The sequence below is a fragment of the Pseudopipra pipra genome, chromosome 17, assembly GCF_036250125.1.
Source record: "Pseudopipra pipra isolate bDixPip1 chromosome 17, bDixPip1.hap1, whole genome shotgun sequence".
NCBI lineage: Eukaryota > Metazoa > Chordata > Aves > Passeriformes > Pipridae > Pseudopipra > Pseudopipra pipra.
The window spans coordinates 13,013,666-13,033,796 of NC_087565.1; the positions used below are offsets into that span (position 1 = coordinate 13,013,666).

At 52.9% G+C, this 20,131-nt stretch overlaps 1 protein-coding gene across 4 annotated transcripts in view; it reads left to right on the plus strand.

The window, feature by feature from the left end:
• The window catches only part of CBFA2T2 (CBFA2/RUNX1 partner transcriptional co-repressor 2), a 60,342-nt gene extending 41,411 nt beyond the window's left edge, over positions 1–18,931 (plus strand). For 3 of the 4 annotated variants that reach the window (XM_064674307.1, XM_064674308.1, XM_064674305.1), the window contains exons 2-11: positions 3,019–3,162; positions 6,286–6,527; positions 8,164–8,253; positions 8,965–9,146; positions 9,751–10,004; positions 10,645–10,730; positions 12,084–12,276; positions 13,671–13,739; positions 14,077–14,267; positions 16,149–18,931. In XM_064674307.1, coding sequence (XP_064530377.1) covers positions 3,019–3,162; positions 6,286–6,527; positions 8,164–8,253; positions 8,965–9,146; positions 9,751–10,004; positions 10,645–10,730; positions 12,084–12,276; positions 13,671–13,739; positions 14,077–14,267; positions 16,149–16,436 — 1,739 coding nt within the window. In that variant the 3' untranslated portion in view covers positions 16,437–18,931. The remainder of the gene's footprint in view (positions 1–3,018; positions 3,163–6,285; positions 6,528–8,163; positions 8,254–8,964; positions 9,147–9,750; positions 10,005–10,644; positions 10,731–12,083; positions 12,277–13,670; positions 13,740–14,076; positions 14,268–16,148) is intronic. The other variant, XM_064674306.1, reaches the window with a different exon arrangement.
• The last annotated feature ends 1,200 nt before the right edge of the window (positions 18,932–20,131 follow it).

Genomic DNA, 20,131 nt, shown 5'->3' on the forward strand with positions numbered 1-20,131 from the left:
CTTCCCGTGTGAATCTCCAGCGTTCCAGGCTGGGAAGGCAGCTCTCCCACCCGCCTGGGTGGCCGTGTCACTGCTGCCCCTTTCCCTGGTTAACCTGGGCAGGGCCTGGTGCAAAGCTGAGCACCTGTCACTGCAAAGCTTTGGCGTTTGGCAGCTCGACAGCAAAAGTATTGTGCCATAAACAGGTTGGATCTGCTCCTGCAGGCACTGCTTGGAAAGTGGCGACAGCATTGTGAGTGTTTCTAACCCAGGTGGGGTCTGGAAGGAGATTTTGAAGGAAAACAGCCCAACGTTTCCAGTTTGGGCAGGTGTCCTGCTGTGACACTTGGTGTATTCAGTCATTGACAAGAATTATTCTTCTTAGAGCATCATCCAAAATCTGTGACAGCATTTGACTCTTTAGGAGTCAGCTAAGTGACATGGTGGAGTGACTTGGAGACATTTGGAGGAGCATCTCAGCATCCTCCCTGCACATCTGGAGGCAGCACTGAAATGTTGCTGTTGGTGAGCCAGTAAATATTTCTGAGTGGTGAAATCGGAAGAATGAGGCCGGGAAGGCAGCGTTTCCCCAGGGATCAGCTCCCTGGCTCATTTTTAGCCCCAGGTCAACTCAAGGCTGACTCAAGCCCTTGGTCACAGTCTGGTTTGCTCACATGATTCTCATTAAATGGAGGTGTTTAGGCTAAAAATGGGGAGCTTTAGAAAGATGGTTTTTATCTGCATTTATAGATGCCCCAGGTCATTAGCAGGAAGCTTTTAAATTTAACAATCCTGTTTGCTTCTTGTCTGTCGGAGTGGGCTTGGAAAAGAAGGTGTTGGCTTCTTGTGGGCTTTGGTTTTGGTGTCTCACACAGTAGCTGGTTTTATTTTTGGGCTGTAAACTCCTTTTGAAATTTATTCCCCCCCCGTAAATTAACCAAATTAGTTCTGCTTTTGTAATGTGCCCTTGGAGCATTTTAGGAGGAAGGAGGAGAAAACTTAAGGATTAGTTTCGTGCTGTTTCTCTCTAAGGCATGGCAATATCATGTTGGCCACGTACACCTGGAAAAGGGGTTTTCATGGGAAGAAGATCAGAGGAGGCAGGAGGGTGGCAGTGGGTCCCTGAGTGGTCATCAGGCAGCTAACACTGAGTGCTGGATAGGCACAATTAGTGCTGTTTTGATTGAAAAATATAGGTCATTTAGCAACATGGTTGTTCATTGGAACATCATATTCATGCACAGGAATGACAGGAAGGGTCTGCACTTAAGGGTTCAATTGTATGAAAGTTGGGCCAAATGTATATGAATAGTGGTTTGCAATATGGCATTAATATGGGGGTTATATGTTAGCAGTAGTTTCCTATGGCTTCAGTATCTCCCCACGTCATGAAAGAAAAGCTTAGAATTGTTTCCTTTCTTTTTGAAAGCAGGCTTAGACAAATGAAGACACAAACGTTCTGGGATGTGTCTCTTACAGCAGTTCCAGCCCCACTGCCCCTGTTATTCCACCTGCACTGACAGGGCCAGGAAAACATGGGTTTTCAGTGTGTATCATCTCTGCTTCCCCTTCCTGCAAAGAATAACAAAAAAAACCCGTTAGGAATAACAAAGTTCATTTGTTACCTCTCTGGCATTACCCACGACTTGCCATAAGGAGAATAAATGAGGCAGCTCGGTGGCAGAGCAGGTGCTGGGGGCTGACAGAGCAGATCCCAGGCAGCAGCACGAGGGCTCAGGTGCCAGTTTGTGTTTTCTCTGCTCTCCAAAGCAGCGTTTTTGTTGTTGGGAGTTGAAGTAGCAGGTTTTGTGGTTGTGTTTCAGCGCACAAGTTTGCCATGTATTCAGTGCTTTATGGGAATACAGCATTTAATCGCTCTGCCAGGACTGGAAAGCTGAATTTCTTACAACTGACAGATACTGGTTATAACTGTGGGTTACAAATCAGACTGTAGCTGTCTGGAGCCCAGCGTGCATCACCAGAGAGGTGGAAGTTGAGTGTCTGCACCTCCCTCCCTGCCTGAGCTGGGGTGCAGGTGGATGTGCTGGGAACACCCCGTGGTGTCACAGCTCGTTAGTGAGCTAATTGAACGAGGCGAGGGGCAGCTCCAGGAGCAGGGAGTGGAGACCAGGATCTCGGAGGGATGATTTGTTGGGATCAGGGACACTGGAGACACTGGCAGTGCGATACAGAGCAGCCCTGGAATGGTGTTGGCTCCCACAGGAGCTGTGCTGTGGAAATCTTTAGGCTTTTTCTGCTGAGTTGTCTGGATTTAAAGAACAAAAAAAAATACCCCGAAACACACCCCTCCAAAAAAAAAAATGTCCCCCAGAACCCCAAGACTTGCTTAAACACATATTTCCTCCTTTTTTTTTTGTTTTCATCCAAGGATGTCTTGTGAAGCTGATCCCAGCCACCAGAGCTGGGAGTGTGGTCACACTGTTCCCCTGAGCTGGGATGTCCCTCAGAGGCTGGAAGGGAAGCCACAGTGTGAGGTGATGTGTCAGACCCTAGAGACTGCACGCAAGGGAGAGGATGTGAATGGCTGATGTCAGTTCAGCTCTGCAACCCCAGGCCCATTCTGGTCCCTTGCTGGCGCAGCACAAATCCAGGTTACCTGTTGCATGGCTCTGAGAGGTTGTGATCCCTCTGGAGAGGCTCCGTGCTGGTGAGGAGCACGTAGGCACATCTGGGGAGTCTCAGGGGGATCTTAAATGGGGGCAAAGTGAAGCAAATGTGCAGAAATACTTTGAAGAAGCATCTTCAGGCATGAGTGGTGAGAAGATGCTGTCAGGAGACTGGAGTGGTGGGCATGGACACCGTGAGCATGGACCCAGGGTGCCTGTCCCAGCTCGGGACCGTATCCTGCCTCTTCCCTGCAGCAGCTCAGGGCCACACGGAGCAGTGTGGGAACCTCATGGGAACCTTGCGTGCCTTCCCTCCCGCCTCTTATCCTCACCCGTGCGACTGCTCGTGTGCTGGGCGGGGAAATGCCTGTCCCTGACTGTCACTAAGCCTTGCCACCTTCTCTTGGTACAGTTGCTGGTGAGAAGAGGGTGCCAGTGATGCCCGGATCGCCCGTGGAAGTGAAGATCCAGTCCAGGTCCTCTCCTCCCAACATGCCGCCGCTGCCCCCCGTGAACCCCGGCGGGCCCCGGCCCGTGTCCTTCACTCCGACTGCACGTAAGACCCCAGTAGCTGTGCTTTTCCCAGGGATTAGCTCTAGCCAGGAGGGAAGGCTGTGCTCAGAGCACTCACTGGGGGTGTCTCAGCTGTTAGCATTAGCTGTGGGTTGCTGCTGTTAGGAAGGTGGGGCTGGGGCTTTCCTGCTGTTCTGCAATGGAAGAAGGATGTCTGTATTCCCCCTCTGCCCCCCTGCCTGCTCCTATCTTGCTCCTGGTGCTGCCTTGAGTCCTTCTCTTTGCAGGTGCAGCTTTGATTTCCACCATAAACTCCTTAAGAAATTGAAGTCTTTTATCAGGTCGGCTTCAAACAAGCCAAGTGCTGGGCTTTTCACTCTATCTTCTGGGGGAGTTAATTCCCACTCTGCTGTATCTCACTTTGCAGACAGCATTCCTGCAGCTGAGATTAGAAAGTTTTTCTTTTTTTTTAATTTCCCAGCCTTGAAAATTCCTTGCTGTCTTTCCAGATTCTCTTTTCTCCATCTTCTCTGTGTAATCTTTCCTATTAAGCCACGGTCGATCCTGATCCTGCCCAGCCATAGCACAGCCTTGCACCCACTTTTTCTAGCAGGGTGTTGCTTAGAGGTGATCCACAGATGGGATGAACCTCCAGCCTTTTTGTACAGCCTCTGTTTTCCTCCCTTAGCCAACATTTAGGCCATTTAATGTCTTTTTAAAAGCATCATTTCGTAGCAAAGCTGCTTTACTTTGTTGGTCGTGGAGTTATCTGACCCCTGCACATGGCGTGTACATATTTTCCAGGCCCTTCTTGCCCCTTTTTCCCTGCACAGAGTGTTCCCTAGCTGGCTCTGCATTGCTCTGCTGTCCATGACAGCGTCTGGGCTATCTCACAGTTCCACACTGGCAGTGGGATTCGGGGATTTACAATCCAGCCTCTTGGAGGACACACACTGATGTACTGCGTGATGCTGGCAACAGCACTAATCACTGGGTTATCCCGCCAGACACATTGTCCCCATCTTTATGTGCTGAGGGATTTTTAATGGCTCTCCTTTTGCTCAGGCAGAAAAAGACCATTAGCAAAGTGACAGAAATTAATTTTTCCAATGAGGATGCTTGGCATGCTGTTAAGGGCCAAGAAACCTGAATCTGCTGATTGCAGATGACTTAATTGCCTCTTTCCAAGACAGATGAGAGCTGCGACCTGTGGTGAAGTTCGTTCTTGCTTTTTTATTTCTCAGTTGCACCAGAGGGGCTTGGTCAGAGTCAGTGAGTGTGTGTCTTGCCCTGTCAAAGCCCACAGCTTGGGCAGGTGAGAGGAGTATGTTGGAACAAAGCCTTGCCTACCTGTGGATCGCTAACAAAGAGTTGGAGAAGCAGCAAAACCTCGTGACTTTTGAGGACCTAAGGCAGAATTTAGGTGTAGCCCGAGAGGATGACTTTGTGTCCAGGAGTTTATCATCCTCCTCTCCCCACACCAGTAATCCCCCTGGTCTGGGGACGCCGCCTCGTTCGCTTCAGTGCTGTCTTCTCACCTGGAAAGGCAGGTCCCAGCCCGGCTGTGAGGGCTGTGGTGGAGCAGCTCCTGGTGATGTGCAGGATCAGATAACTGCCAGCTGCCCTGCGGTGACGCCGTTGGCAGAGGGTCAGGAGGGGTGAGCCCAAAGACGGGGAGCGGTTACGGGGGCTGCGTGTAACGACAGCCCTGGCTCACTCCGCTCCGGGGATCACCCCGCGCTGGCAATGTCCCCTACTCCCTTGGCAGCCTCTCCCAAGGGTCCCCCGCTGCCCCCAGGGATTGCCCAGCCCCTGCTTCTCCCAGGGTATAAATAGAGCCCGTTGCTCTCCTCAGGTTTTCATCTGAAAGAATAAGAGGAAGTGAAACAGAGAAGGGGGAAAGCGCCTCAGTTGTGGCTGTCGGAGAGCGTGGGGCTGCACAGCCCTTGGCTGTTTGAGAGGAGCTTCTCTGGGCGGCTTCCCTCCTGTTTATAACACTTTTATTGGGAAATAAATGTCTTCATGGGTAATTGTCAGAGACCTTGCCTTTCACATAGCTCTGGTTTTTCTGGTACTCCATGCTAACTAACCCTGTGGGTACTCCCTGACATCCTTGTACCTTTGCCACTTTGGGGAAGCCAGTGTGGACAGTTTTCCAGGTTGCTTTTCTCCATAACAAAAGGCATGAGCTCACTTTGCCTTTGCACCTCCATCCTCTCAATCCTGGCTTTCACCTTCACCTCGTCATTTCTCAGTCTATGAAAGGCCACGTTTTTGTTATCCCCCAAAGAACCTGTCAGCCCTTGGTTAGCAGGAACCACCTTTGATGGTCTCAGTAGCCTTATCTTTCCTTGCATCTTAACTGACTCTGGTTAAGTTTCCCTCCTGTGCTCACCACTAAGGTCCAGGTGTGTGCAGCCTTTCCAGCCTCCGGCCCTGGTGTGCCCCAGAGTGGTTTAACTGTTCCAGTGCCTCCTGTCTTCTCTGAAAAACCCCTCACTGGGTTCAGCACGATTTGATATGATCCTCGTGAAGCTGCAGTGGAAGTTTTGGCTTGATTTTTTTTGTTGTTTTTTTTTTTTTTCCAAATTGCTGCTCCTCCCACGGGCCAAAGGCAATGCTGCTGGGTGGCATCAGGGCTTCTCTTGCAATGGTTTTTACAGCTTGTGGCCTCTCTGTCAGCACATACATCCATAAGGGATTCAGGGCTGGGCTTTTAAGGATAACCCAGTGGATCAGCAACAGCTATATTTCCAGTGATGTGCTTTTCACCTCTGAAATCCTGGGTTTATACCAAGTTGGGGCCCTGGTGCACAGCTGCTCATCAGACAGGACTCAGGATTGCACAACCACAGCCCAGGGATGTCAACAGTTTATTCTAATCCCTTGCTGAGTTCCCAGACTTCCAGCCCTTCAGTCTGTTTTGACGTGCTCACCACTTACAGGAGGCAAAGCTGCAGATGGGACCAGGTTGTTAAAAACAACAACGTTTGCAAAATTCCCTGTAAATCCCTGGGGACGGGTGGCAGGCACTGCTGGGGCAGGATCTGTCAGCGCCCCTTGGGGTGAGGTGGAGGCACCTGAGCTGCCATCCTGAGTGGAAAGCACCAGAGCACAGGGATGTGCCCACCTGATGCTCAGTGTTGCTTCCTTCTCCCGTTTGCAGTGCCCAACGGAATCAACCATTCCCCCCCGACGCTGAATGGAGCACCATCCCCGCCCCAGAGGTTCAGCAACGGCCCTTCCTCCTCGTCCTCCTCCTCGCTGACCAACCAGCAGCTCCCAGCCACGTGTGGTGCCCGGCAGCTCAGCAAGCTGAAGCGCTTCCTCACCACCCTGCAGCAGTTTGGCAACGACATCTCACCGGAGATCGGGGAGAAGGTCCGGACCCTCGTCCTGGCACTGGTGGTAAGTCTTGCACCAGCCCAGGCTGCCTGGATTTTCCCAGAGCACTTTGGCCATGGGATCTCAGCAGCCAGCACGTGCCCCCATCCCACAATGTTCTCTGTGTCTTTGCAAGCAGAGCTGGGGGCTGAGCAAGACTGTCATGTTTGTGCTTTCTGGGAAACTTGCTGACTTCTTTTTTCTTATCTCTAGTGGGTTTCAAAAAGCTGTTTGTCCAGTGGCTTTGATGTGATCCTCGTGTGCAGCTAGTCTTGAGGAAACCTGGAAGGATTTGCACAAAGCTTTTCTGTAAATCATAGAATCACAGAATGGTTTGGCTTGGAAGGGACCTTAAAGATCATCTCATTCCAACCCCCTGCCATGAGAACACCCTTCCAACCCAAATGAATGGGTGTAGCTGTGGAGTTGTACCCAGTATTTGCAGTTATACAGACTGAGAGAAGTGCTGTGCAGTGTGTTAGACATTATGCTCTACGTGCTTTACAAGGGTGTGGAGTGATAGGACAAGGGAGGAATAGCTTTAAACTGAGAGTAGGTTTAGATTGGATATTAGGAAGAAATTCTTCCCTGTGAGGGTGGTGAGGCCCTGGCACAGGTTGCCCAGAGAAACTGTGGCTGCTCCATCCCTGGAAGTGTCCAAGGCCAGGTTGGACGGGGCTTGGAGCAACCTGGGCTAGTGGAAGGTGTCCCTGCCCATGGCAGGGGGTTGGAACGAGATGAGCTTTGAGGTCACTTCCAACCCGAACTATTCTAGGATTCTGTGACCTTGGACTGAGGCCCTGGAGCCCAGCACCACACAGCCTGGCCAGCTTCAGTCCCATGGGGCACCCAGTGGGGCTCCTGAGCTGATCTCTGCTTTTTGGCACATTTCTTTTGAGGCTCAGCATGCAGTGAAGGTCACTAGACTGCAGCAGCCTGGAGCATTTCTGCTTCCAAGGTTGGAATGGGCTGCAAATGTGGGTCTGTCCATGTCCTCAGGAGCATTCTCAGTGCTTGAGCTGCTGCTCATTTATATAGAATAGATAATTCCATGGGTAGTATCTTAGCTTACCCTATTGGAGAGGAAATAATAAGCTGTCCAGGTCCATCCTGGACTGTGGTAATTGCTGCAGGGATGACCTTTGTACAAGCAGGTTACTAAATGCTGCTTGTCCCAGGGAGCCCCCAGCCTGAACAGCCCCAGGGGGTGCAGGGCTGTGCCAGGGGAGGATCATGGTGAGCTGATGGAGACTTCATGGATGGTCCTTAGGTTAGAGGAGGAGAGCTGGAAGGAAGGAGAGTGTGCAGCTCTGAGCAGCTGGGATCACTGGCTCCCTGCAGCCTGCCCCAGGCCACTGGGCCAGCGTGCAGGAGATGCCAGCTGGGTTGTGCTGCCTCCCAGAGCCAGCCTCTACGTCCCAGCCCCAGAGCTGGGAGGATGCTGGGCCAGGCAGTTCCCACCCACCCTTCTCCGGGTGCAGTGTTCCTGCTCCGCTGGCCTGAGCCTTTTTGGCCGCGCTCGGCAGGATCCGATGCAAACATTGCCAGCCCCGTCGTGGCAGATGCAATCACCCTCCCGGTTCTGTTCCTTTGGAGCTGTTTCCCGTATGTCTAAAAATAAGAACAAATTGTCATTTCATCTCTTAATTTCTTTTCTCAGAACTCGACGGTGACAATTGAGGAGTTTCACTGCAAGCTGCAAGAGGCGACGAACTTCCCCCTGCGGCCGTTTGTGATCCCCTTTCTGAAGGTGACAGGGAGCTGCTGGGGCTTGCTGGTGCTCCGTGTGCCAGCCTGTGCTGCTTGGCAGCGTGACATTGCTGGGAAAGCTCTCCTTGCAAGCACCACAGTGGTTTTGTTAAGGTCCAAGACAGACTGCACAGACCGCGGCGGTGGCCATGTGGGACTGGCTCGTGGCAAGCTGGAACGTGTGCCACTTATGTCTGCTTGTGTGCTGGGGATAAAGGAGACAAACCAAGCTCCATGTGGCAGCTCAGATCTAGAATATTTGAAGTGCTGGCACATGGAGCATGTCTGGGGTGTGCAGATTGCAGAATCACAGTGTGGTTTGGGTTGGAAGCGACCTTAAAGCTCATCTGGTTCCAAACCCCCTGCCATGGGCAGGGACACCTTCCACCTGACCAGGTTGTTCCAAGCTCCTTCCAGCCTGGTCTTGATCACCTTCAGAGATGGGGAGTCCACAACCTCTCTGGGTAACTAGATGGTGGAAGCACCAAGTGATTCCTGTGACACTTGGGTTTTGGGTGCACTGATATCAGACCATCCTCAGTTCCTGGGAAAATACAGGTGAGTCTGTCTGTGCAGACACCAGGAGCTGGAGGATCCTGAGTGGGGGGCACAGGCGTTACTGCTCTGAGGTATTAATGAAGAAGAGCAAACCTTCTGGAACGGCTGGAAACTCCTGCCCCCTCTGTAATCCAGACCCGTGCTTGTTTTCCAGGCCAACCTCCCGCTGCTGCAGCGGGAGCTGCTGCACTGTGCCCGCGCTGCCAAGCAGACACCTTCCCAGTACCTGGCACAGCACGAGCACATCCTGCTCAACACCAACACCACGTCCCCTGCCGACTCCTCCGAGCTGCTCATCGAGGTGAACGGCAATGGGAAGAGGCACAGTCCAGACAGGTAAAAACAGCTGTTGTCATTCTCTAAGTCGTTGAAGTCGTGGTTTTCATTTTCAAGCAGCATCCAAGGTCTTATCACTCCCAACAACTATTCTGGCTGTAAAAAGACACCAATGGCTGCTGCTCCTGCACTGTGAATTCAGGTTGTGTTCCTCTTTCAGGCAGGTTCTGTCCCAGAGGGACTTTCGGGTAGCATTGAAAAGCCAGAGCTGGAGAGCTGAGCGGTTTTCCACCACCCCAGCAGTAAATGGAGGCACTGGCAGGGCTGGGAGAAGGATGTGGTTCATTTTCACCACTTTTTATTCCAAGATAAAAGTTGTTATGTAATTATGTGGAGCATGCCTCAAATTCATAAAAACTGTGAAATTTTAATTTGGTCATGCTCAGAAAGATGAATCACAACACTCGGGCATCCTGAGCCTTTCCTCTGACAGGGTCACTCTGTGCGTCGCTTCACAAATTGAGTGTGTTTGTTTGAGCTCCCTGCATTAACCCCCTGGTAAAATCATCACCCAGACTCTGCTGATTCAAAAACTGCGTCTTTCCCTTTCTGAGTGCGTTTGTGGGATGCTAATGAAGGCCTGTCCGTGCTGATGTGGTTGCAGGAGGGAAGACAGCAGCTTTGAGAGGGAACCACTGCCGACAGAGCCCCCGGCCAAGAGGGTGTGCACCATCAGCCCCGCGCCCCGGCACAGCCCTGCCCTCACCATCCCCCTGATGAACCCCAGCGGGCAGTTCCACCCCACCCCGCCACCCCTCCAGCACTACACCTTGGAAGATATCGCCACCTCCCACCTCTACAGGGACCCCAGCAAGATGTTGGAGCACAGAGAGATCCGGGACAGGCACGGAGGGCTTGGTGAGAGAGACTGGAGGGCTCTTTGTTGAGCTCTGGTGTCAGTCCCCGCTCGGCCACCCAAAGCTGTGTAGTGCTGGGCACGTCCTCAGCAGAGTTTTTGCAGGGAATTCAGAGGGAACAACTCACCATGGAAAGTTAAAAACAGGAAGATTGAAAGTTTGTATTTCCCTGTATATGTGTGAAGACTAGAGCCACTGAGGATGAGGAGGAAGGATCTGGTGTATGAGTTGAGTGTAGCCAACCCAGTAGGGCAGGGAAGTAAAAGTGACGTTTCCAAGATCAGGAGAGCAGGGCCTGACCCCCTGCCCCGTTTCTCCCTTAGATGTGTGGGAGGTGCATGCTGTTTTTCCAACAGGACAGCCTGAATCACAAGCTCTGAGCTCTCTTGTTTATAACAAAGGAACCAGCTCCACAGGCAGGTCAGAGCCAGAGCCACAAGTGGATTGTAGCACTTTCCAGACAGTGACACAGACAGGGATGAAAAAGCACCAGCATGGAATTGCCCCTGTAGAGCCACCGCCCTGAGATGTGTTTTAAGATCCCAGCTGTATGGAGCTGGAAGTAGAGCTCTTTTATTGTCCCTTGGAGCACTGCAAACAGTTGGTCCATCTAATCCCTCTCTGGCTGTGGCTTGTTGCAGGTTTGAATGGAGGGTACCAGGACGAGCTGGTGGATCACCGCTTAACAGAGAGGGAATGGGCCGACGAGTGGAAGCATCTCGATCACGTAAGTGATGGCAGGAGGTGTGGGAAGCTCTGTGGGATGCAGCAACCCGTTGTTCCACCTGCTCCAGTTTGTGATTTCCTTGTTGTTGGCGCTATATCCAGGCTCTCCTGGTGGCTGGTAGAGGAACGAGCTGCCACAAGAAGGTGGAGGGTGGATAGGAGCTGTAGCACTTCCTTGGCAGGTTTTCTCTGCCCATGGTCAGGGGAAGCCAAAATCAGTGTGGATGAAGTGTCTGGAGCTGGAAAGCTTTTCCTGCAGATCACAGCCATGGCTGTCTGAGCGAACAAACCTGGCCTTGTCCCCAGGTCTCACAAGGTCTCTTGGTTTTTTGGTCTTTCCTGCCACAGCCCTGGCTAGCATGGGACCAACAAGCGTGTAGATGTGCTATATGCCATCAGGATATGGACATTAAAAATGAGTAAACCCATCATTATTGTTTTAAATACTTTCTTTTCTGAGATGCCAGCTTTTTATGGGCCACAACAAGGCACTGACAGCAAGACTTGGTGCTTCTGGTGGACTTTAAGCTGAGCTTTTTCCTTCTGAGCAAGGCTGCTCTTCCAAGCACTTCCCTGGAGTGTTTCCCTGAAAGAGATGGGATTGAAATTCAGCTTTGATCATAAATGCAGAGACATATCATGATCTAAAGCTAATGGTTTTTTTGGAGGGGATGGGGTTGGGGTGGAGCAGAGGCCCTATAGCTGAGTATTTGGAGTTAGCCGTGGCTGTAGAGAGCTGGCACCAGGATCACAGCCAACCCTTGCATGGACACCCTATTCCCAGAGCAAAGTGGTGGGGTTTTCCCCTCTACCTTCAGGAGGATGGCCTGGAGGTGTTTAGCCACTCTCTGTGGTGACCAAGGCCTTAGGGTGCAGGTGTGACCTCCTCCTCCCCTCCTGGTGCTGCATCCCCAGCTGTGGCACCCTGTCTGAGTACTGCATCATCCCAGATACCAAAATTGCCTCCCTGCTGTCTCATCTGCCTCGAGTGGTCCCTCCATGGCACCTCCGAGACATTTGGGATCACAGAATATGCTGACTTGGAAGGGACCCACAAGGACCATTGAATCCAGCTCCTGGCCCTGCACAGGCCCATCCCTAAGAGTCACTCCCTGTGCCCCAGAGGATCATCCAAACGCCTCTTGAGCTCTGTCAGCCTTGCTGCTGCGCCCACTGCCCTGGGGAGCCTGTTCAGTGCCAACCACCCTCTGGGGGAAGAACCTTTTGCTGAGATCCACCCTGACCCTGCCCTGACACAGCTCCAGGCCGTTCCCCCGTGTCCCACCGCCGGTCACCGCGGGGAAGGGAAACGACCCCGCGAGCGGGACCTTGAGAGCGCCGCGTTCTCCCGCAGGCGCTGAACTGCATCATGGAGATGGTGGAGAAGACGCGGCGCTCCATGGCCGTGCTGCGGCGCTGCCAGGAGGCCGACCGGGAGGAGCTCAACTACTGGAAGCGGCGCTGCAGCGAGACGGCGGAGCCGCGCAAGGCGGGCGCGGAGCTGCTCTCCCGGCACAGCCCCGGCAGCTCCGACTCCGTGGGCAGCGGTGAGTCCGGCCCCTCCTGAGTGGGTGTTCTTAATTAGCACAGAGATGGGTTAGGCATAAGTGATACAGTAATAATATGTTCGAATTGTAATGCAAATTAAGCAGCGCATAACTGTTCTCAGAGCTTTGAGGAGGGGCAGGTCGTTGGATACGCGGAAGCTCCTGAGTGTCAGCTCCTGGAAGCAACACTTGTTTGCATCTAAAGGCACCATTTCTTATGGCAGAGAAGAGTCTCTCTTCCTTGTCACAGAGCCATGTTTACTGACCAAACACAGCCAAGTTGATCCAAAGCTGAGAAACCTGGGGGTGAAAAGGCAGGAGAGGTGTTTGGCTCTGCCTCTCTTCCCCTTACAGTCCTTCTTGCCTAAAGGATTCTAAACGTCAAGGTCTACTTATTCTAAAAGTACCAAAGACTTTTGTAAGTATAATAACTACCTTAATTCTATTTTTGTACCATGAGTCAACTTAACTTTATTCAAGCTGACTAGTTTTCCCCTCCAGTGTGCAGGGGTTTGACCCTATACAAAAAACAAGTCTAAAATGATGAGTTGGTTTATTTGGATGTAATTCTAATTTCCATCCTAACAAATATGCTGTAAATCAAGTCCTGGGGAAAAAAAAAAGCTGTGATCATTCAGTAGTAAAAATGGATTTTTTCTAACAAGAATAGATGTCAATTTGATATGTATTCCACTTGTTTGTGTACAAACTAAAGAGTGAATCCTCCTGCAAGAAATTCTAGTGCCCATGGCTCCAGCTGTCAGCATGGAGTGGCTGGGCGTGTGTGACAGCCTGAGGGGTACAGCCAGCTTTTAGCCCTTCTATATTTAAGTATATCATGACTAATACACTTACAGCTCCATGTTGTTAAAGGTAATATATTTTAATATAAATTTGGAATGCTTTTGATGCTTTTCCACTCATGGGACCTAGGGATAATTTTCAAGCTCCGTTTCTTTTGTGAGAAGGTGCAGTTAAACATCAAGCAGTATCCCCAGGTGTCTTTGGGGACAGTTTGTCCATCAGTTCAAGCCTCTGAATTGCCCAGGGAGTGGGAAGTGCTGTGCTTAATGTGAACTGCTGGTGCTCAGGGTCTCTGGACAGTGCAGATGTTGAGTGACATATATTTATAAGTATTGCCTGTTGCTATAGAGTACCAGGAGATGGAAACAGGTTATATAATGTCATAAATTATGCAAGGTGCTAATTAAATGTTGTAATTTGTCATCTGAGTGTTTGAGGAACGGCTTTAACCCTCGGAACCCTCTGCTTTGAGTTTTAGCTGGTCAGTCCTACCCTGCCCCCCGATGTCCCGAGGTACCTCTGGGCACGTAAGCAGCAGGTGGGGGAGATGAGGCTTTGCCAACCTTTCCCTGTGTCCCTTATTCCAACAGATTCACTGCGGGAGTTCAGCAGCAGGTCGGGAACAGGCTACGTCACTGAGGAGATTTGGAAAAAAGCTGGTGAGTGTTTGCTGGTGACCTCGGCCAGGGATTCTGCCGGCTCGCCTGGGGTAAACACAGATGCTGTGCAGGAACAGCAGCAGGCCAGCTGCAGGAACGCCCCAGGATGTGCACATCTGGCTGCCAACATCCCCGCCCTGGGCCTTCCAAAGGGCTCTGCTCCTCTGTGGTGCCACTGGGGATCCCGTGGGACTGAGCCTGGCCTGGCCGCTCCCGGGAGCGGGTGGGATGCTGGCGCTGGCCGTGGCTCTCTGGGAATGCTCTGCTGCACCTCTCTTTCTCTGGGAGGCTCGTCCCGCTCCTCGGGCAGGGGGGTGACGCCGCTCTCTCCTTCCAGAAGAAGCTGTGAACGAGGTGAAGCGCCAGGCCATGTCGGAGGTGCAGAAGGCGGTGGCGGAGGCGGAGCAGAAGGCGTTCGAGATGATCGCCTCGGAGCGGGCGCGCATGGAGCAGACCATCGCCGACGCCAAGCGCCAGGCCACCGAGGACGCCTTCCTGGTGATCAACGAGCAGGAGGAGTCCACGGAGGTAACGTGGCCAGGGGATGTCCCCAGGAAGGGGCTTTCCTTCCAGGCCCTGCCCGATGGTGGCTCAGAGCCTGCAGGTCCCCCATCCCTTGTCGTGGAATCATAGAGCGCACAATGGTTTGGGTTGGAAGGGACCTTAAAGATCATCTTGTTTCAAACCTCCTGCCGTGGGCAGGGACAGCTCCCACTAGACCAGGTTGCTCCAAGCCCTGTCCAGCCTGGGCTTGCCCACCTTTTCCTTTTAGAAGTTTCTCTCTGATCAATAACTAAAGGAATACACTGATATCATAAAAAATCCCTTTTGCTTTTGATTTTGCTGGCACAGAATCAGCCTAAACAATGTCTGCAGCACCTGTGTGTGTGTGCAACAGCCACATGAAGGTACCACTGGGGACCCTGAGCTGAGCCCAGTGTAATGACCATGGGTTTTGTGGGATTGAGGGAGGTGTGGAAGCAAAGAGAAAGTGATGCTGGTGGATGCAGCTCTCTGTTTAGCTGTTGAATGCACCGGTCAATAAACATGTGATGGGAGTGGGTGGAACTGCTCAGTAAGCCACAGGAGGAATGAGACAAACAGTGATTTCTCCATAGGGGAATACCAGAGGAGTGTCTTCCTCCTCCAGCCATGCTGGGAAGCAGTGTGGGACCTTGGGAGCTGTCGAGCACCCCCTGTGCAAGCCCCAGAGCACGTCTCTAAAAGCTGTCCTGTGTTCTGGCACATCATGTAACCTTTGCAACACAGTTTAAAAACAGTTCAAGCGTAAACAGCTGTGAAGCGGTGACCCAGTTTTCCAAGAGTTACCACAGCCTTTGGTGTAGGGGCTTTTTGGTCACAAGTCCTGCTTCTCCTGGAGTGGAGGAGCCTTGGGGATGTGCTGGCTCTGGAGCAGCTCACTCACAACCCACTCTCTTTGGTGCTTTGCTGCCAGACTGTAAATGATCATCAGGAGCTGGTGGCTCCAGTGCAGACCCTGTGAGTGGGGAATCTTGCTGCCCTTCCCCACAACAGGGCTGCCTGGCACAGCCCAGCATCTCCCACCACCCCACTTCCCTGCTTGCCCAGCTCTTTGCCGGGGGTCGCAGCAGCGGTGCCCCCACAAAGGTGCCCCGTTGGGCAGGATCAGAGCAAGCTGGCTCTGACAGAGGCTGCGTTCCCACAGCTGAGCTCGCCCTCCCCAGTATGTGTTTGCTGTGCCTGGGTCCAGCTGCAGGGAAGCTGATGCACCAGCTCCCCTCCTCGGAGCAGCTGCAGCCGCCGCTCCGGCGCTGGCCCTTTGCCCCGTGCTCCGAGGGAAGCGGTGGCACGCCAGGAGCCCACCAGCTGACTCCTCTCCCGGCAGCCAGAGGGGCTTTGCTCTGCTTCCAGATTGAAGCTCGGGCTCTGGCAGTGCTTCCACCTGGCTGGGAGGCTTTCAGATGAGCTTTCTCTTTTCCAAATTGGCCTGTTCCAACCCCTTGTGCAGCTAGGCAGGGTGCGGAGCAAATGGTGCCTGTGCAGCATGTCGTAATCCCAGCGGAGAGCGCTTGGCTGGGAGCGATACCAAAATAGAGCTGCTTCAAACAGGAAATAAAAAGACCCAACAGCAGCATCTGCAGCATGTTCTTCACTCTTTGCTTGCTGTTTCCTCTCTGCATTTGGGTGGATCTAGGGGAGAGGATGTGACTGGAGCAGTGTGACAGCAGCTTTGGACAGAGAAGAGGAGCAGGGGTTAGAACCGTTGGCAAAGAGCTGTGAAATAGCAGGAATTAATGGATTGCTCATTTTAATATTACCAGATCTGGGCCAGAGGGGATGGACAGTCCCCTCCAGAGCTGAGTCAGCAGCATCCTGCAGCTCTTGGAAACTAAACCCCTTTCAAGTGTGGTGTCTTTGGTCTTGCAGAGCTGCTGGAACTGCGGTCGCAAAGCCAGCGAGACGTGCAGTGGCTGCAACATCGCCCGGTACTGCGGCTCCTTCTGCCAGCACAAGGACTGGGAGAGGCACCACCGGATCTGTGGCCAAGGCCTGCATGGCCAGAACAAGCCCCTGGCTCTGCCCACGGGCCGGGTGGCAGCAGGTGCCAAGAGCCTCGACGGCGTCCCCAGCCCGGCCCTTGAGAAGACTTCGGCGACCACCTCCCGCTCCTCCACCCCAGCGTCTGTGACAGCAATAGATACAAACGGGCTCTAGGAAGGAGGGAGGTGTTGGCTCTCTCTATTTGATTAGTTTCCCGAGTTTTTTTAAGCTGAAAAGAAACCCCACAACAACTGTTATCGTTTGACCCATCACGCCATCTCCTCGGAGCGCTGACACTCTGGCTTTGCCATCTCATCCTGCCTTTTCCTTTGTGGCTCATGAACTGGGACAAGCCTTGCCCACAGTAGCTCCATGCCCCTCTCTGGGGGGGCACCAGAGCATCTTCAGGACATTGGGCACCCACTCGGGGGACCTGGACTGTGGGAGAGTGCTGGCACACATGGGAGATGCTGAGCGTGTGGTGCCCAAGTAGGGAGCCCCATCCTTGTGGTGTGCTCAGGCTTCCCGAGGTGTCTGAGCTGCCTCCTTCAGCCACCTTTCTTCCATAATATCCCTCTGTTTTTTTCCTTACTCCCAGCAGTGGTGCCTCGGGTGGCCGTGCCAGCCGGTTGTTGCTGTGAACAGGCTGGAGCCGATTCCCCAGCAGGAGCATCCCATCCTCTAGTGCTGTGGCAAAAGCTGCTTCTGCCTGCAGCTTGGCATCTGATGGCTGCAGAGGGGGGAGGAGAGGATTTGTCTGCTTTAAACCAAATGTCAGTGCTGGGGAAGTACTGTGGGATGGCCTGGATTTCATCCCGTTCTGTGGTGGGACAGACGGTTTTGTGCTTCCTGGGTGGGACCTGTGCTGAGGTAACACGTGCAGAGCAGATCTGGGTTGGGAGCAGCTGCCCGTTCCACCTGGGGGCTGTTTGGGTGTGCAGAAGGCGTTGGGTTTTTTTCACTGCCTAGAAGCTGTTGGTTTGTGAGTTCCTGCCGTTGTTTTTGAGCCCAGGGATCCTCACGGGGTGCAAGGGGGTGATTTACAGCCTGTGCTCTCTGCACACATCGACCAAACTGCTAAAAGACAGGCAGGACTTGGTGTCCTGTGTCACTTCTCCCCCCCCCAGCCCTGAGAGTCTCCTGTGGTGCTGCATCGGGAAATGCCCAGGATCTGCCTCGTCCAGCCTTTGGAGACCATCCCAAAAATGCAGGCTGAGAGCGAGGGGATGCTGTGATCAGCCTGGGGAGATCTGTCACTTGGAGGTTCCCTGCTGTGGAGTGGAAGGAGGGATTGCAGGGATTCAGGGCAATGATTAACACAGACCTGCAGCAGGGCTGTCCCAGGGCACAGCAGGGCTGCTCTTGGATGCCTCACAGAGGTCAGCAGTGGTGCAGCCCGTGGGAGGGATGGGCGTGTGCCCTCTGGGAGCTGCTCCAAATTCCCACAGTCGCACAAACAGGCTCTGGAAATCCACCTATTCAGCAAAGCCGTGTTTCCGTGACTGTCTGTGTGCAATTGCTGGGCTGGAGCCCAATGAGGCGAGTAATTCCCAAATTATTTTTGATCACTTTCTGGACTGGAGGTGAATAATGGAGCTGTAATGAATCGTGATGGAGCTTGCGGCGGGGATGAGCGGGAGACCCCGCTGCACCAACCCTGGCTCCTGGGGAAAGCTCTTTGGGAAGCTGCTGTTGGGGGATAGGATGGGTGATCGTGTGTCTGCAAGGTTTTGTTATGCAAAAAAGCCACCGTGGCTGGTGTTGAAGATGGGTTGGGAGTGGCAGAGGGAAGTGTATCCCCGTGTCCCCAGGAGTCGGTGCTGGGAGAGCCCTTGGCATGGGAGCCCAGCACAGCCACTGGGATTGAGGCAGCCCCCAGTGGGGGAGGCACTGGAGCCACCCTGACCTGCAGCAGCCCAGAGGTGTCACCCAACCTGGGGCAGGTGGAGGTGGCCAGGGAGCCCCAGGTGGCCCTCACAAGGATCCCAGAACGCAGCTCTGTCCGTGTTTGCTGTGCCCAAATCCATGGCATGGAGAAGATGCCTCAGTGGGGAGGAGCAGCACTTGGGGCTTGTGAGAGCACCAGGGCCAGCGGCTGCCCTGGCACCCCCACTGAGCCAGGGCTGAAGGGTTTTCCTGCCCTAAGGGGCACATTTGGAGCAGCCTCAGGTAAGTTACGTGCTTGTGACATCCCATCCTCACCCACAGACCCAACACTGTGGGTCAGTGGGGGCCAACTGTGCCAAGGTGGGATGGGAAGGGAGAGCAGGGCAGAGCTGGAAGGAGTTGCTTGTAAATAGATTGTCTTCCATAATTCTCATGCAATGTTGATGGCTGTGTATTAAAATTAACCCCAGTGTAAATGAATGGAATACTAACAGTCATGATTAGAATGATTGCTTCTTTTTTTTTTCTTTTTTTTTTTTTTTTTTTTTTTGTTTGGTTTTTTTTTTTAAAAACATGGAATGATAAATGTGAACTTGGGACATGGGAAGACATTGGGTTGAGGTTTCTGTTTGGGTTTTTTTTGACATTTAATTCTGTAATAGAAATTTGTTACTTCATTCCTGTGCATAACTTATTTAATGTCCTGTATAAAGGAACCCAAACTGTTACAGATGTCTTTAGTTTGTTCTACTCAAAAGTAGTCAATAAAAAGACTATATTCATCCTCCAGCTCCCCCTTCTCTGTGGGAAGGGGCAGAGGTGTTTTCTGCAGTGCTTGGGCTGTTGTTGGGTTTTTTGGGGAGATGCTGCTAGACCATGACCTTGGCTGGGGACCTGCAGGGACAAAAGCTGCCTCCCCTGCAGTGGTGATGCTGCTGCAGGTGCTGTGGGGAGCCCGAGCAAAGCCTGGGAGCAGAGCTGGAGTTCAGTCCCATACTCAGTGATGTTGGAGTTCCTGGTTTAGTGTGTTCTTTTCTGAGCTTTTTTGAACTTACTTTTTTTTTTTTTTTGAGCACAGACCAGCCTGCAGGGTTGGTGCTGTCACAGCTGGCTGGCAGTGCCAGCCCTGTGCCCCCAGCCCCCTGCACATATGTTGGCCTAATCTGAGGATTTTGCTCTCCAGGCTCCTGCAAACACTAATCCAGTGGTGAAGAAGCCCAAACCTGAGGGGCAAACCCCACATGGGGCTGGGGAGGCAGCTCAGGAATCCCAAATCAGTGCCTGCTGCAGCTGTGCCCCTTGTGGATGCTCTGAGTACCCATCTCTAACCCACCCTGGCTGTGCCCTGTCCCTTTACCAATGGCCCGTGGCCCCACTGTGGCCCTTGTGTGTAATTCCCATGGGGGGAAGGTGGCCCTTGGCAGTGGAGCTGCCTCCCCTGCCCTGTGACCATGGTTTTGGCCAGGGCAGTCAGCAGTTATCAGTAACAGGGTATGTAACTGGGCACTTGGAGGATGGGTCCCCAGGGAACTGGGAGGAGCATTTGTGGTTTGGTTCCTGAGTCAGCCGTGGGACATAGGACAGGGTTTGTTGGTGCATATCTGAGCTGCTGTTCCTCCCCTCCAATGAGGAGCTTCCCTGATCCCATTTCTGGGCATCAGCAGTGTCACCCCCATATCTCAAACCCAGGGGTTGCCCTAGAAAGCTTCTGCTGGGGCAAAACAAGCACCCCAAACCCAGCAAGCCCCTCTGTGTTGTCACTCCATGGTACCAGGGCAGGGGCTGACACTGTGTCAGACCCACCCAGCACAGTGTATGTGAGGTGTCCCCAGGATGGAGCTGCACTCCCTGCCCCTTCAGCCACGGATTTTACTTATTGCCTCCAGGGATTGGGGAAGAAACAGTCAAAATTAGTATTTCTGGTGGAGCAGCACCAGGGAAAAGAGGCTGAGGGGTGGTAACAACCCTGAGTGTCGAGGGTG